This window comes from Rhea pennata, chromosome 1 (assembly GCF_028389875.1).
Source record: "Rhea pennata isolate bPtePen1 chromosome 1, bPtePen1.pri, whole genome shotgun sequence".
In the NCBI taxonomy this organism is placed as follows: domain Eukaryota; kingdom Metazoa; phylum Chordata; class Aves; order Rheiformes; family Rheidae; genus Rhea; species Rhea pennata.
The window spans coordinates 29,815,976-29,832,849 of record NC_084663.1 but is presented as its reverse complement, the minus strand read 5'-3'; the positions used below and the strand labels follow the sequence as shown (position 1 = coordinate 29,832,849).

General features: G+C 35.9%; 1 protein-coding gene across 1 annotated transcript in view; it reads right to left on the bottom strand.

The window, feature by feature from the left end:
• DOCK4 (dedicator of cytokinesis 4) overlaps positions 1–16,874 on the bottom strand; it is a 249,333-nt gene that overhangs the window by 119,869 nt on the left and 112,590 nt on the right. The window contains exons 9-12 of the mRNA XM_062583616.1: positions 11,555–11,636; positions 10,877–10,937; positions 8,812–8,944; positions 7,135–7,223 (exon numbers count right to left, since the gene is read on the bottom strand). Coding sequence (XP_062439600.1) covers positions 7,135–7,223; positions 8,812–8,944; positions 10,877–10,937; positions 11,555–11,636 — 365 coding nt within the window. The remainder of the gene's footprint in view (positions 1–7,134; positions 7,224–8,811; positions 8,945–10,876; positions 10,938–11,554; positions 11,637–16,874) is intronic.

Below are 16,874 nucleotides of genomic sequence, written 5' to 3'. Positions count from 1 at the left end.
GTGCATCAGTGCCTGCTTTAATAAAGAGGAGAGAAAAGCAGCCCAGATGCAATACTGTTTATTCACTGAAGTCCCAAGAAAGGTACGGAGAACAGTTTCACATTCGTATCTGAAGAGTGCAATGGGGCAAGTACACCCCATGTTGCAACCCTACAAAGAAATTTTGACATTTGGCAGAAACCCAAGCTTTGATGAGAAATTGAGGACTTTGGCAAGCTAATGCTTCACTATCTGAAATACTGTTGCTTATGATTATGCCATCATAGGCAATGGGCATTTTATTTCTCTGAAATTATCTGTTATTTTTGGAACTTTTACATCAGAATTAAAAACTAAGATTTTTTTTTCAATTTTTACTATAGTTCTTACATTTTAAAATTCAGATAATTAAAATTAGAACTAAAGAATATGCAAAGTTTTGTAGCAACTTTTATTGCTGCGTTAGCATAGCAGCTACATAACCTCGAACTGCCCCAGTTTGAATGAATTGCCGAATAAGGGAAGCAGCAAAAAAGCAACCTACGACAACTTAAGGATGGGGAGGAGAAGAGGGGAGGACAACTTGGTAGGTTTTCAGATAAGCCAGGATCTGTTTTCTGCAACTATATTCTACATTTCACTGATTTGTGGTCCTCTAGATATAGACTGTAAATGTGTTATCTTCCTTGTAAGACTGACACAAATAGGTGCGATTTCTGTATAAGGATATTCACTTTTCCACAGCTTTTTCTGGTTAAAACTAAAGTACCCAGACTCTAATTTTAAGCAAAAATATTACAGCCAAAGTAGTTTTTACAGTTAGCCTATTACTGAAACTAGGTTTGTTTCCAGTACTATACTATAAATAGTACTTATTCAACAACTAACACAAGCCCAAACAAAAACACTATGAAATGCCGCAAAGGCTGTAGAATCTGGCCTCCGCATTAATGCCCCGACTGCCTACATTAGGTGACCAGGCTCTAGTAAGCCGATTACTGACACCAGCTACAAAGCGTAGTGCAGAATGGGAACTTGATCCACAGCCTGCTACATCTGCTACTCTACGGTTTGTTATGCACAAACTGCTAGCAGAAAACACAGTCCAGTTCCCACTTCAGCGAATGACACTAACTTATCCACGAGACTCTTGTTCCATTCCTGCATCCACTGCAAAGAGTAAGGGCTTATCAATAAACATCTGGCCTCTGCCTCTTTCTGGGCTGAATTCAGAAGTGACTGTCATTTGCCTTTATTTGAGCTTCTTTTTTGGACACATGCAGAGAATAAAATCCCAGAGGTGTCTGTACACAAAGTAAGTATTATAAATTAGAGCAGAGTAAGTACTCATGGCACTGTAGGGGTTTGAGTGCTAAATACAAAAAGCTGTAGAGTGACATTCAGATTTACATACAAGACAGTGAAAGTATGTTTTGAGTTCCTTTTCAGTTTTGGAAACCAGAAGATGACTTTTGCTAGACAATATTATGGATTAGCTGACAAAATTGGCTTAAGGATGGGAGATACCAAGCTGTGGAAAATAAAAATTCTGAAAACCCTATCTGACTGAAAAGGAGGTTAGGGTAACTACGGAATATTGAGGAAGGGGGGAAAAGCCCAGAAGACAGACAACAGCCTGAAGCATTTTTGTGGCTGTTCGTTGATTGTGTTTCATTTCTTAGTTTTGCTTTTAACCTGATTTAAAAAGGGGAATTGTGAGATAAACCAAAACTACAAGTTTTCCTACATTCGGTCCATATTAACAACGGTTCCTTAAGAGAAGGAAAAGAAAAAGTTTCCTGTAATGCAACATTTTCTCCTTTTTTGGCCATTACAAGATGGCAGACCACAGTAATGTGGCTTCAGAACCAGACATTTCGTTATATTATAGAAAAAGATAGTAAATATACAAATGATACTGCACATAAATAAGTGTAACTACAATATTTTCCATGAGGTGTCAGCAGAAGAACCTATTGCTGAAGCCTTACCAGTGTTTCTTCTGGCTGCTAAGCAACTGTCAAGGAATAAATTTCATGTGTATGATGTAAATAACCTTTCATGGTTTATCTTTTTATTTGCTCACTTCTCTACTTAAAGTATCATTACCCTTTACATCTTCTCCCTCTCTCCAACCTTCGCAGACACTGCTGAAATTACGAGCTCTTTTGTCTTATTGCCTCCCTCCTCCTGATAGCGTTTTTTCAAAGCATAACTGATCTTGAATTACGCTAGCTTCAGTTTCAGTCCTCTATAATCTAGAAAAATAATTCATGTCCCACACGTCTTTCATGTTGAATATTCACATAATTAAGAGTATTCAAATTTATCAGAAGTCTCCTAGGACAGCTGAGTATTTAAGACTGAACTCTTATCTCATGAGAATGGAAAAGGATAAGGGATATATCATAGAGTAAGCAGATATTGCAGTGCAAAAGGACATTAATGCTTTTAAAGAGATAATTTTTCATCACAACACATTTCAAACCTCCCCTTTCTCCTAAGTAGATTTCATATCCTGCCTTTAAGACAGAAAACCCCACCTCCCCTTTATCACATATAAGGAACACAAGACATTATCAATATAAAAGGATATCCATGAGTCTTTTTCAGTGCTGATATGCAAACAGAAACAACTATCCTCCAGCAATGTAAGGGATAAGGAATTTCATCCTAACATTCAACAGTGGCTAAAACTGTGCAGATCCCCAGCCATTACAATAATCATTTACCTTATCATACACTATACACATCAAAGACCTGATTCTTCAGCTCTTTTTTTGTTCAAGGAGTTCTATCTGAAGCCAGGGAACTACTTAAACAAAAAAAAAAAACATGTAATGAGACCCTTTGATATGATTGCATTTTCAGTATGTGGTAAAAAGATTAAAGTTTTGAATCTTAAGTGTGTCACACTAATTTTCCAAAGAGTGCAGTTATTAGCAAAACCATAATGCAAGAATAGCTGGATCACAATGAGAGGTGCTCGCTGGCATTCAACTGATTGATAAGCATAACCTGCAATAAGGTGGTCAGTCACACAGTTTATCACAGCAAACAGCATATTAAGATTTCAGTATTAACATTAGAAGAGCTACTAGAGATAGCTTTCGTTTGCTTATTCTCATTCCTCAAAAGCAAGATGCTCTTACCTCTGCTTTCTACCATGAAGGTCAGACTCTATCTGTATGTTATACAGATATTTGCAGCAAATTAATCAGTCTGAAATTTTAAATTCCATGAGACAAGAATACCAAATCAAATTAATCTTCTGGGTAACTTGCTTTGCTTGAGGTATTGATAGTATGAACTGCATCCTTGTTTAACTTATCTAAGCAACGATGAACATTAATACCATGATATATGTTACGTTCATTAAATAACTGCATTTTAGAAATTGAATCAGTGAATCCAAGCATTCAAATGCTAGGCAATGTCAGAATTAAGGCTGTGCATATGCCTTAGGATAAATATCATAACCCAACATCCTTCTTCATATGAACCTGAGCACCAACACAATGAAAAAAAACACAAGAAAACATTCCCCTTTCTTTCAAACCTTTGCTCTAAAACATATACTGAATGAAATTTTTTTTTTTTTTTTAACATAAAACATTTGATTAGGTAGCTAACTGAAAAATGTGTGAGAAATTTTAAGAGGCACACAAGTGCAGTTAGATACCTTCAACCTCTGTTAAAAGTCAACATTATTCCAGCATCTAATTCATTAATGCTATACAGCATACAAACAATGAAAGCCTCCATTCTGGCCCTTTCTAAATTTAGAAGAAATTATTCTCAGATCTATAGTGCTAAAACTCTATCATGTGTAGACTTAAAGGTTTTATAAGGAAAAAGTTTGAACTTAAAAAAAAAAGCCAGAAATTGCACTTCTCGCAAATTGGACCTCGCTTGTTATTCGAAATAAACAAAATCCTCTGTTAACATTAACAAATATATATATTTTTCAATTTATTTTAAAGGAATACACCTTGCCAGTAACTTAAACTTACCTGATAGTCAGCTAAGAAAAATACAAATTATGAATGCAATGCGATGAGCATGGTATAGGAATTAGAGATATGTTTGATGGGTCAAACATTTGACAGCCAAGTGAAAGGCTGCAGATGAACTGGTGAGAATTATATATAGTAAGGAAGACCTACACATATGTACGAATTGTACGTAATGCTTCTAGAAGTAGGCTAAGGCCATTTTTCAGGAGCTGTGAAGCATGCAACATTAATATGATTGGATGGAAGATCAGGGCTCATTTTATGCTCTTTCCTGTGGGCTACAGATATCAGAAACAGCTAGTACTATATACTCTTATCTAGAAGATCAGCCCAACTTGCAGTGAAATCCAATGCTATGTTGGAGCTAAGAAAAGTCTCAAAGACTTATCTATGAAGGGACAATCACGGGTCTGATGCAGCAGCCCTCAACTGAACTATACAAATTATGTGCAGAGACCAGTTTTGGAAGCATATTGTCAGTTATTACAGGTGTCTGCTATTTCTTTCCCCTATTTAAGCAAGGAAAGGCAGCAGTACCTCTCTGACACCAATGTCCTTTCTCTGATAAATTTCAAGTTTCACTTTAAGCACGTAAACTAACCTGAATTTTAGAATCTAAAATAGTTAAACTTATTCCTTACAAAAGCCTCAAACTATTTTTATTTTAAGAGAACTAAGATACAGATAAAGCATGAAAAATATAGCTTGAATTTAAGCTTCGTAATGTTATAAACTACTGAAAGAGGTTAAAAATGAACGACTAAGATATTCTTAATTAGGTTTCACCAGTAGCTCGGCCTATATTACTAATGCAATCTAGAAGAAGCATTTGACATAGCTAAAATTTTACTGAGAAATAGGAAAGAAAGCTTGAGTCTGTTCCCCAGAGCATCGTATTTTTCTTACTTACAAATACTTACGGGAAACTAATTTGGTTTCAATCAGTACTCCAAGTAAAATAAAAATATTAGCAAAAAGAAAACACAGTACATCTACATAGCTCATTCTTGATCTGTCATATGTATAATTGCAAGAGTGCAAAATGGCACTTATTTCTGATTTGTAATATAAAAGGAGGATTTACTGCTCAACTTTCATTACTCTCAAGACTGTGTCATTGGCTTCCAGTAAAAGATCAAATCTGGCCTCTATTTTTATAACAAAATGTATGCATGTGCATATGTGCACATATATATTCTCCAAGAGAGAAAGATTTGTATGCAGCTTATATCTACAAATTACTGCAGGTATTTGAATGCCAGAATTACTATGCCACTTGTCTTTTGACTTGAACCATACCACTGCCTAGAAGAGTCACTTAGAAGCACTCGGTATGCAACATTCTGCTACTTTAAGTGCCTATTAAGAAATTACTAAACATTTCTATTTTTATTTTTCAGGTGAGGACATAAAAGAACAAGCTGAATGTTTCACCGCTGTATTTATAAAGAAAACCTTAAATAACAAACCCATTTTTATAAAATTAAATTATTTGCATTAATGCCAGAAGGAATGTACCTTTTTGAAACTGAAATGCATTAATTCTTCACTGATAACATAAATGCACATAAATGTTATTCCATGTTAAAATCACATTTTATACAACATTCAGAGAAGATATTTAATTTAGTCCTAAACTATATATTTTTAAAATACTCCATAGTTTTATATGTTCTGGCAAAAGGTATGCCATCACTCCATGCAATTCTTCTGGGATTCCAAATATACTCTATCTTAGACCAAATAAAAATTTTTTCAAATATGCCCTTTTTAGAATAGTCCAGAGTACACCATAGAAGAAAAAAAAAAAAAAAAAAGAAAATCAGCAATATGGAGACCTAGAATTGTCCACAAAAATAACTGTTTTGATAACATCAGCCACAACAGCACAAAGAACAACTGTTCTTGAAACAAGAAGAAACAGTCTATATTGGAACTTATATTCAACTTAAAATAGTTTTCCCAGTCCATTCTTTTGCAGTAATTTTGTAATATTACAGACATTATTTCTAATAGTAAGAAATTAATAAAAGTATATTTATTACTTTTAAAAAGTTTAAAAGATCAAGACACCTTTTCTTCTAGACTGATTTGCATTTGCAAAAAGATTAAAAGTTATTCAAATGTTTATAACAATAGTGCTATGAATTTCTCCATCAAAAACATTAAGCCTACTCCTAGCAGAAGCCACTGAAATTTAAATTGCTGCTCACATTCAAGTTAAAAATATTTATTTCTAAATTTATTACTGAAGATCTGCAGCATAAGCTTAGAAATAGATGTTGAACCATCATATAATATTAAAGGCTTGCACAATCAGAACAACCAAGAACAAGTTCTTCACTATGATTATGGTCACCATCTTAAAGCAACACAGTATTACACTTACTCATAAATATTCTCCTGTATTTATTTTGGACAAAACAAGATCTGAATATAGGGACAACAGACTCAAGCTTCTGTTTTGGGTTTCGTTTTAGGTTTGATTGCTTTCCTGGACAATAGCATTCAGAAAAAGAGAGCAAGCTGGCATTGCAAAAAACATTCAATCCAGCATCTGTGGGTCAAACACTACCATTATCTCACAACCACAAACTTAGTTGCCTCCCATTTCTTAATTGTCCCACTTAAATTTATTTTGATGACAGTTACAGTGACATATAGCTGACTATGGAAGATTATTGGTAACTTCTTAAACATTAACTCTGCGTCTCACTCAGCTGGCTAGTAGGAATCCAGGTAACAGACTGGCAGTTCCCCGCTCATTTTTTCTGAAATTTAATATATAACTTCAATGGCATATTTTATTTTCCTGATGACAGTGTACATCAGAGGTGTAAATCATCAAGCAGGGTAAATGAGTAATGATCATACAGAAATTTGATCAGCCCTATGTGTGAACAGGACTCCACAGCAAATTGCAGTTCCTCAACATAGAGCAAAAGTTAATATTACAAATGGTTTTTTGACAATAATTCTGGGACAAAGGCAATAGCACATATTTTCAGCTAATATAATTTTTTTTACGTGCCAAAAAATCTTGCTTTCATAGACATTAATCATTCTAAAACAGAGCCACTTCATCTGAAAATGAAAAAAAGCCCCAGAAATTTAAATAAAAATGTTCCAAGATACTCACCTGCATTAGAGCCTGTCAAGTTATAACGTGCATTTAGCTTTTTAATGATATTTTCATGGATCTGATACCAATCACTCTCTGTGTTGCACCTACAAAAATGATAGCATTCTTAAATCTGAAATATGATCACAAGTTTTTCAGACCTGCTTCAACACATCTCTCTAAATAAATCCTCTTCTGTTCAAACTAATAACTCAATAGAAGCTAATAAAGTTCCATTAAACTGCCTGTCTTGATGAAAAGGACTATTAATGAGAGTGTTCCTACCAGGAGCACTCTACCAGAAATACATGATGGAAATACCTGCTTATGTGGAAAGAGTAGGAGAAGGATATGAACAGTTATGCTCAGGAACTCAGCTGTGACCAAGTTCATCGTATGTATAAATCTCTCCTTCAGCTCTAAAACATACAGAAGTCTGTCTTCTGACAGAAGAAACACAGGAATCTTACAGGGCTGGTCTTGACAGGCAGAAAAAAAAACGTACTCTACACTTTGAAGATACTTAAAACAGAATGTTTTCTTCAGCAGGTAGTTGATTAGAAAGTAAATTAAATTTCAGTACCCATTTAATAATTATCTGCTTTTCCTTAAGGAAAAGTTGTTACTTAACCACATTCTAATGATCACTTTTCATGATTTAGACTGGAGCTAGTCTTAGCATCAGATTATCTTTGATCCATGTTTCCCCTTCCAGTTCTTTTGGTGCTTTAAAAACAAACAAGCAAGATTTAAAAAACAGAATAGTCAGACAAATAAATCTAACAATTGGTTAGAACACTTAACAAAGAACACTTACTTCACTTTTACATCCTGGGAGTCTAAGTAAGGGCCAGCCCACATGCCCACTCTCACACTAAATTGCTTTTCTGTAGCGTTGAATCTGGCAGCTCTAATTTAGCACACTGGGGAACAGAGGAGAGGAGAAAGGCTGCCTAACAGACCTCCATGCCTTCAAGACGTGAATGCTAAACCCTGAGTGGGACAGAACTTCCTAGTATTTGTGCCAAACTTGGTTCCATGCTTAAGGCATTTAGAATGGGTCGCTCCACAAAACATTCCTTACCGTAGTTTCCAAGATCAGCAGCAAGTTGCATGTTCTGTGTTGCTACAGCTAGAAAATTGAACTTTCTTATAGTCCAGTATCAGCCAAAATGTCCTATACAATCATTCATTTAAAAATCTTTTTTTGTTTTTTCTTTTTCTCCTGTACTGTCTTTTACACTTTTGCTATGCCAGTTATACAATCACTTCATTTCATAAAAAGTTATTCTGCCTGTGTTCTTCTGGAGTTACAAAGTACTTCCACTAGCTGCTTAGGAGCTAACAAGTCTTCTTAAAGCAGTCTTAAAAGTACTTCATGTTGCCATAAAGAGAGCTCCAGAAGCTCTTACAAGGATGTGATAAATGTTGAAACACACAAGAAGATCTGAAAGGATGCATTTTTTTTAATATTAGCTCACTTTATAAACAAATCTGTAGAATTAGGTGACATTTCCAAACTGTGACCAAAAAAAAAAAAAAAAAAAAAAAAAAATTTAAGTTACTAACTCTACCACACTTTTCTGTTCCAGATAAAGTGCTACAACTATTTATACACCTTGCATTTAAAACCACTGCTGCTGATGTACATTGATGCTAAGATACTTTAAAAATTAAGGAGAAACCATTCCTTACATATATACTTTTAAGATGAGATCATCCTTTGAATCTCCTGCCAGTAAATCTGCAATACTGAGGACTGCACAGCCAAAGGGCCGTCTGTATTGTACGTTGCAAGAATTTTTCTTTTCTCCAGCTCCCATTCGACCTGCCAAACAAAATACACATTTGATATACATATATAAGCCACAGAACTGCTTCCCTCTAAAACCACAGAAGGGAGGCAGAGAGCAATCCAACTCTCAGTGAAGACGGGTCTAGCAGACAAAGCCAAGTGTACTCTCTACAAATTTACTCCATCACTCCTCATACTGTATTACAATAACAAAAGATAAAGGAAAGCCATTAAACATGTGGTGACCTTGTAAGGTCTCATGCCAAAGAAACTGCTTACCCTTTCTTGACCTCCACTCAACATGCAACTCCTTTTAAAACTCAGTGATTTTAAATCCGCTACTCAGGGCACCAAATTAAATTTAGAGTTCAAACATGACACATTATTCAACATTTGGCATCTGATAAGCATTATTTAATGTTACTAACAGTCCTGCTCCTTGTGATTTATGTGAGTGGTGTTATGATTGAGCCATTACAATTTAGTAATCAAATGGTGCCTCCGAAAAGGCAACCAGCTAGCAAGGGGATAATGACTAGCTGCAGGAATAGCAACTAGAGATGAAAAATAGGGAAGAAAGATGACAAAGGGCAGAAAAATAAATTATGAAAAACACAGAAAGAAGGCAGGCAAGGAAAACAGAGTTAGAAACAAAATATTTTTCTTAGTCTTTTCTATTTGATTTAAATTCAATTGCTCAATCTTCTTGCTGCATTTCTGGCATATGAACCTGCCCTTTTTCTAACCATTTTATTCAATTATGTACTGGCAGTAATGCATCTTTCCCACTAAGTCTTCATTTCTGACAAGAAAAACCCCCAGCTGCGATTGCTGCAAGACAATGCCTCCTCCAAATAGTCTCATGTATCACAGCAGCTAGAAAAGTAATAGTTCATTTTCACGCTATGCAGCATATAAATCTGATTTAAATTTTTTAATATTTCAGTGATTCATTTACGATCTTGACTGAGAATATATCTTGACCGAGCATTCAGTACAAAAACATCTACTCTCTTCTTCTTTGAAGCATTTATTCTCACCAGATTTACTTGCATTACATCAGGGGTTACCATACTATTACCCAATTCTTACCAATAAAAACAAAGCATAGTATCTGGTATTCTGATGAAACACTAGAACAGCACAAAAATTGAAGGAAAAAATATTTAAAGCTTTAAAACACTGCTTACTTTGTAGCAAGTTGTTTTTGAACAGCACATATTAGAGCTACTAGATTTCAAACGAATATATTTTTCAAAAATGAGAACAAAAGATATACTTAGTACTGCACTGCTGCAACTGCAGAAATTATTCACAGAGAAAACTGCATCTGAGAGGTCAGAAGCAGTCCTAAAGATCATTTTAGATCAGTATAGCCAAAACAACTTCTTAAAATAAGTATGTAACACAAATACACATTTTAACCACTTCAGCTTCATTTGGAGAACATCATTATTGTTTACTTCATCATGGGTTAAAATTCTTATGAGATTTGTTCAACTTTCCCTCTTTTAAAAGAGGTCAAGGAGAAGACAAAATTAATTTGAACAATTTCAAATCTACATATACTCCATCAGACATTTATACACTATTTAGGGTCATTAAATTTCTAGGTAAGCTTTTCTATGCTTGAAATTACTCTCTTTAGAACAACAATGGACTCCCCATTGGAAATCCATTGTGTTAAGACTTTACACTTTCATTTCAGCTTTTTTTGACAGTAACAAAATATTTAACATCTAAACTCCTTCAATAGGACACTTTAAAAAGTAGCAAAAACAACACTGAGAAATCCCAGGTAATTTTTACATCAGGATATAAGCATTTTCTTTTCCAGATTTACTCAGTAGTCTAGCTAATTTAATAGATCCCAAAACTGACCTCAAGCAGGGTTTCTTGCTGTTGCTGTTTATTGCCTTATGTCTACCAAATGTAAGACTTCTACTCACAGATCATAATACCTACCTATTCGGATAATGTGCACAGTGATGTAGATGTCCTTCCTGAGTTCACTGCTACCCAAATCCTGCATAAAATCAGAATTTCATTATTTCTGACCTCTGATTAAAATGTGTCATTTAAAAAAATATTTCCACATTGCTTTCAGGCCAGTGAAAGTGATAAATGAAATCACTGTTCATTCATACAGCATTAACAAATTATAAAAATAATAATTATTAAAGATTTTAAATTGAGGGTCATATAAAAGTACTCAGAACTGATGTCCTAAAATATGGGCTAGATATACTATAATGCAACAGAACTGGACAGTGGGAGGATATAAAAGACTTGCTGTATGCCTTGAACAACAACGACGCACTAGTGCAATTCCTAGTATTCCCAAAGTACAAAGAGTGCTGAACAAGCAATCTTTTGGGCGTAAAATATACACCAAGGAAAAAGGACTAGATCTTCCCTGCAGAGAAAAATACTGACACATATGCATACTCAGAAGCTTAGAAATCCCCGCACATTGACAGAAAAAAGTAAAATAAGTAGTAAACTTCAACCTACCTTTACACTTCATGTTCATAGCAATACAAGAGCTTAGAATAGCAGTGAGTCAAATAACAAAATAATAATTTATTCTACCTCTAATTTAAATACCCAGCACAAAAATGACTGAGAATGGCTAGAACTCACCACAAAGAGAGAACAGTGTCTTTCAGGCTTTTCTGGACATTTTGGCAAACCATTCCTATTCAGTCTTAAAAAAAATCTTTCACTGTAAGAAAACAAATATGACAGATGTTGAACAACACTGCAGCAAATTAGATCTCAGTTTGATCTTATTGCCAGATGTAATCTTCCTCAAGATGTAAGAGAATGAAATAACTCTTCTTTCTAAAGGCTTTACCATTACAAATGTAAATGGGAGAGAATAGTGGAAGAGAAGTGACTTGCTTATGCACCTAACAAAACTACTACAAACTCCATACAAAATAAAAGACTGATTGTAATTTGGAAGAATGATATTTTATATCCTATTACATACAGAATTGTAAACAATAAATCCATTTGCCCTGATTGAAATCAGACGTACAGCATGTTGGTATTGATTCTTGCTAAACAATTATCAAGACTACCATACTCAACAGTCAACTAATATTCTTTTTCAGAGATATGAAAATGATCCTAGGGGGTATTTTTCCTGCAAAATCCTATCAAAATACATCTCAAGATAACACAGATTTTACTAGCTTTGTGATAGTCCTGTAATTTCCAGTAGGGTGAATTTGCAGAATTCTGTTATGCAATTTACTGTAGGCTGTTAGATGCTGAAGCCAATACAAATACTAATCCTGATAGAAGAGAGATGCAGGGAATTCTTACTTTAGAGTAGGAGAGGGCACAAGATCCTGCTGAAAAATAAATTTATGAAACATTCCTATTTGACAGTAAGTCTATTCTGGACAATTTCTGAGTGAACTTGGCACATCATTCATGATAAAATTGTGAAGAACCAAATTTTCCATGTTTTGAATAATTTCCTGCGAGATATACCCTCACAAAAAAATGTAAGAATCTTGTTTCTGCAGTGAAAGAGGTGTGGAAAATGAAGCAGTGAGGCAGAAATGGTAAGATGGGCAGAAGCCCTTTCCTTACTCTCTATTCTCTCATCCACAGCCCCAGCTGCCAGACAGTTGAGTCTGGATGCCCTGTGATAGTCAAATCAGAGGAAAAAAAAAAATCATAGAATCAGTAAGGTTGGAAGGGACCTCTGGAGATCATCTAGTCCAACTCCCCTGCTCAGCAGGGTCACCTAGACCATGGTAGACAGGGTTGCATCCAGGCGGGTCTTGAAGATCTCCAGAGAAGGAGACTCCACAACCTCTCGGGGCAACCTGTTCCAGTGCTCCATCACTCTCACAGGGAAGAAATTCCCCCTCTCGGTCAGGTGGAACTTCCTGTGCTTCAGTTTCTGCCCATTGCCTCTTGTCCTGTCACACAGGGCAACTGAAAGGAGTTTGTCCCCGTCCCCCTGACACCCTCCCTTCAGGTACTTGTACACATTGATAAGATCCCCCCTCAGGCTTCTCTTCCCCAGGCTGAAGAGGCCCAGCTCTCGCAGCCGTTCCTCATAGGGCAGATGCTCCAGTCCCCTAATCATCTTCATAGTCGTACGCTCGACTCTCTCCAGTAGCTCCATGTCTCTTTTATGCAATTAGATTATATTAAATTTTTTTCCCTTACTCTTCTACTTATCCCTGAGGCTAAACATGGTTTACCACTCTCCTGTACTATCCATAGCTTTTAAAAATGCAGCTGAAAAATCACTAGGAATGCAGCTGGATGAGATCCAATTCAATAGAGACTAATTAAATTTTTATTGCACCCACATTCATCTTGCACAAAATCTGGATAAATTGTTCATAGACTCTCAGGAGGTCTGTATTCCAACACCTGCTCCAACTAGGTCAGCTACAAGGTTAGACCAGGTTGCTCAGGGCTTTATCCAGTCGGGCCTTGAAAACCTTCAATGACGGAGACTCTCATTCTCAGTTGACAGCTTGTTCCAACTCCTGATCATCCTCAGGTTTTTCTTTATATCCAAGAATGAGCCTGGCTCCTCACAGATATTATTGATCTTCTACTTATGAACTGGCAGGCCACTGGTGAAGTCCTCCTTTTGCAGGCAGCAGGAGCCCAAGTTCCCTCACAGGGCAAGTGCTCCAGCCATCCACCAGCTTGGCAGCCCTCCACTGACCTCACTCCAGGTCACTGATGCTTGTTCCTGTCCTGGGGGACCCAAGGCTGGATGCAGGATTCTAGGTGCAGTCTAATGGAGGCTGAGCAGAAGGGGATAATCGCTTCCCTTGATATCCTGGCCATGTTCTTTTTGACACAGCCCAGGATGCTGGGTAGTTAGTTCTTAAGAAACATGTTTTTAAGAACTATGTCTGAGGAATACTGTGTTTTAGACATGCCAGCTATCCAGGGCTGGCTGAACTTACAAGAGTGTAGACTTTACCGTATTTATTTTAAAATATTTGTGTCATCTTCAGCTATGCAACTTTTTCATCGGATGGTAGAAAAGGTTGAAAATAAGAATAGTGTAATTAGAGTCCTAAATACCTCAAGGTACATGAAAATCTTATTTTCTCAGAAACATTTGTGTTTTAGGATACAGTGATCTTCTGCAGCTTAAGTCTCCATGGAAACTTTAAAAGTGAGCTTTCACATAAACATTCTCTAAATCAACAGCAAAATACCACGTTTTTTTTTTCAAAAAAAAAGAGTTTTCAAAGTAGTTCTGCCATTTAATTTAAATTTGGCTCATTTGCAAGATAGAAAGATACATTAAAAATTCAAGATTGTTGTATTAAGGTCTTACACAAAAGTATTGCTTATTGAGCAATAATTACTTACATTACCAGATCAGCTAAGGTTTCAAGACCTCACTATGCTGGGCACTATGCAAAAACAAGTATAAAGACAGTCTCTGCTCCAGTAGTAATAATATAGTTTCTGTGATCTGAAACCAGCAATGCATTTCATACACACCACTATAATCTTGGTCAACACAACACAATTCTGAATTTTACCACTTTACCGTATCATCAGTCTGTAGAACCATAAGCAATACGTATATCTATGCCATAGGACATTTCAGTGCATAATTTGTCGTTACAGCAACGAGTAAAAATGTTGATTTCATGGTTTCTTGGTAAATGATATTTTTATCTTCCTGTAGATAAGGTGTGTTCATAGTTAACCTATGAACCGTCAAACACTTAACTGGGAGTATATCATATATTTATTGAAGCAGAAACCAAAGGCACAGCCTTTGAAAGCTTCCTACTCACTATCCACTAGGAGAAGAAATTTTCAAGCTCTGCTCACACTCCCAGACCAGGAGATTACGTTTCACAATACAAATAAAAGCCAAGGAGGTTTGTCGTGCCAGAAAGTGCGCTGACTGGAACAGACACGTAATGGTAATGCAGATGTAAATTCCTCATTTGAACCTGACATTTTTGTTTGACTGAAGCATAGGACCTAGCACAACAAATCCCCCAAAATCTTAATCTTTGTTCAGTATTTTGATGCTTCAAAACAAAACATAGCATCGGTTACAACCCTGATTAAAACTATTATTTTAGAATGTTACCAGAGGACCAATGCAAGTAGTTAGATTTGTAAGGTTACGAGAGAGAGAAAAAAAAAAAAGGCACTTGGCATGTGTGTTTATAAACCATTTCAGAGGATTTCTGTAGAGAAAAGCAGGTTAGAAAATGGTTGAGGAAAGTAAATAGTCTTTCTAAAACAAAATAAAGATTTAGAGTTCTGAAGATAGGAAAGCTTCGCTTCAAACATCAGCAAATACTCCAGAGAGTTAAATCTCGGGCTAGGATCTTATTTCACAGTAGTTTTCTCAGCAGTCAGTCACACATACATATATACAGCCAATATACACAGCAGCATCCCAAAGCAGAAATACCTTTCTCCTTTGTGTTAAGACCATTTGATTTTAGTTTAAACTCCACTGAATTTTTATGAGCACCAACCTTGCCAGTTAAATATGCTGTACACATTTTAACTCTGGTATTTTCTGACTGAAAATAAGGAAATAACTAATGCTGGAGAGATTAATTCAAGCAGGTCAACAAGGGATTTTTGTACTGTGACTTCCCGTGTACTACTGAAGTAACAATGTGTTCCAAATCTGCCGGCTTAACAACTGCTTTTAAAAGGAACACAACCACAAACTGTTGTATTTTCATAAATGACCCCTATTTTCTTAGTATTAGCAGGAAAGCATTACTAGTCACATGTTACCAGTCTAGACAGATTGCTTGTTCTATGATTTATAAACATACTATCAAAAAACTGAGCCAGATTTGTACTACATGGCATATTCTTGCAGTAAAGCTGTCATCAGATAGTCATATTTCTCAGCAAGACTTCCATTTCAGACATCTTTATAAATGCTTTCTACCTAACTGTAGGTTAGGATAATTTTTAAAACAAATAATGAGAGACAATAAGAGAATACTGTCACATAATTCACCAACTCCAGCCTATTGCGTTCTAGGACACTGTTCTTGGAGGTTCAGCGATAATCTCAATCTGAATCCACCAGAGCAACTGCTAAGGTGCACTGACTTCACAAAATCAACATCAGATGCAAAATGTTACCCTTGTGCTTCATGACCGAATGCACAGAAGTGCGGTACACTGCTTTGTATGTGACTGAAAGAAACAGGCGTAGCCTTAAAAGTGCATTCTTCAAAGAATAACTGAATAAGTATGCCTACACGATTTAGCAGTACAAGCTGTTCCACAAGCCAGTCCCTGTATTTTAATTCTATCACACACTTAAGAAAACCTCATCTGATCCCTCTCACTACGAAACAACTATCAAACAGCAATTGGTGAAGAGGCAGAGACAAGGAAGAATGAGCATTATAAAATAAGATTATGTGATTTCAGATGACAATCAAAGTACTGACACTACCTAAAATAAAAAGCATTATGATGCTATCCCGAAGCTTGTCTTCATGTCTCCTCCCATGCTGACAACACGGGTTACCTGTACAGTTACTGAAGAACGAAGGGAAAAGGAAAAAATAAAGGGGGAGGTGAGAGCAGAGGGTAAGAAAAACAGTTGTGTATTTATCTAAATTGAGCTCCCAATCTCATTTTCCCCCATCTCTTTATTAACTGAAGACAGCTTTAGGAAATTAGCTTTCATGAACACCCACTACAGTATTTTAGGTACTTGCAACTGTATTTTAACTGAAGGATGGCATTATATATTACTTGAGAAGAGCAATAAGTTACTTAGGAAACAATTTTCAATTATTTTTAAGAAACAAGAGGAAGGAAATAACTGTTTTACAAGACAAAAAGCACACTGAAATCTATCATCAGGTATTTACAGCTAAAGAAACAACATATACTAGAAGCTGGAGCTCTCACTAATAGTGAGCTTAGCCTGCCACCATGGATAAAGATTTTG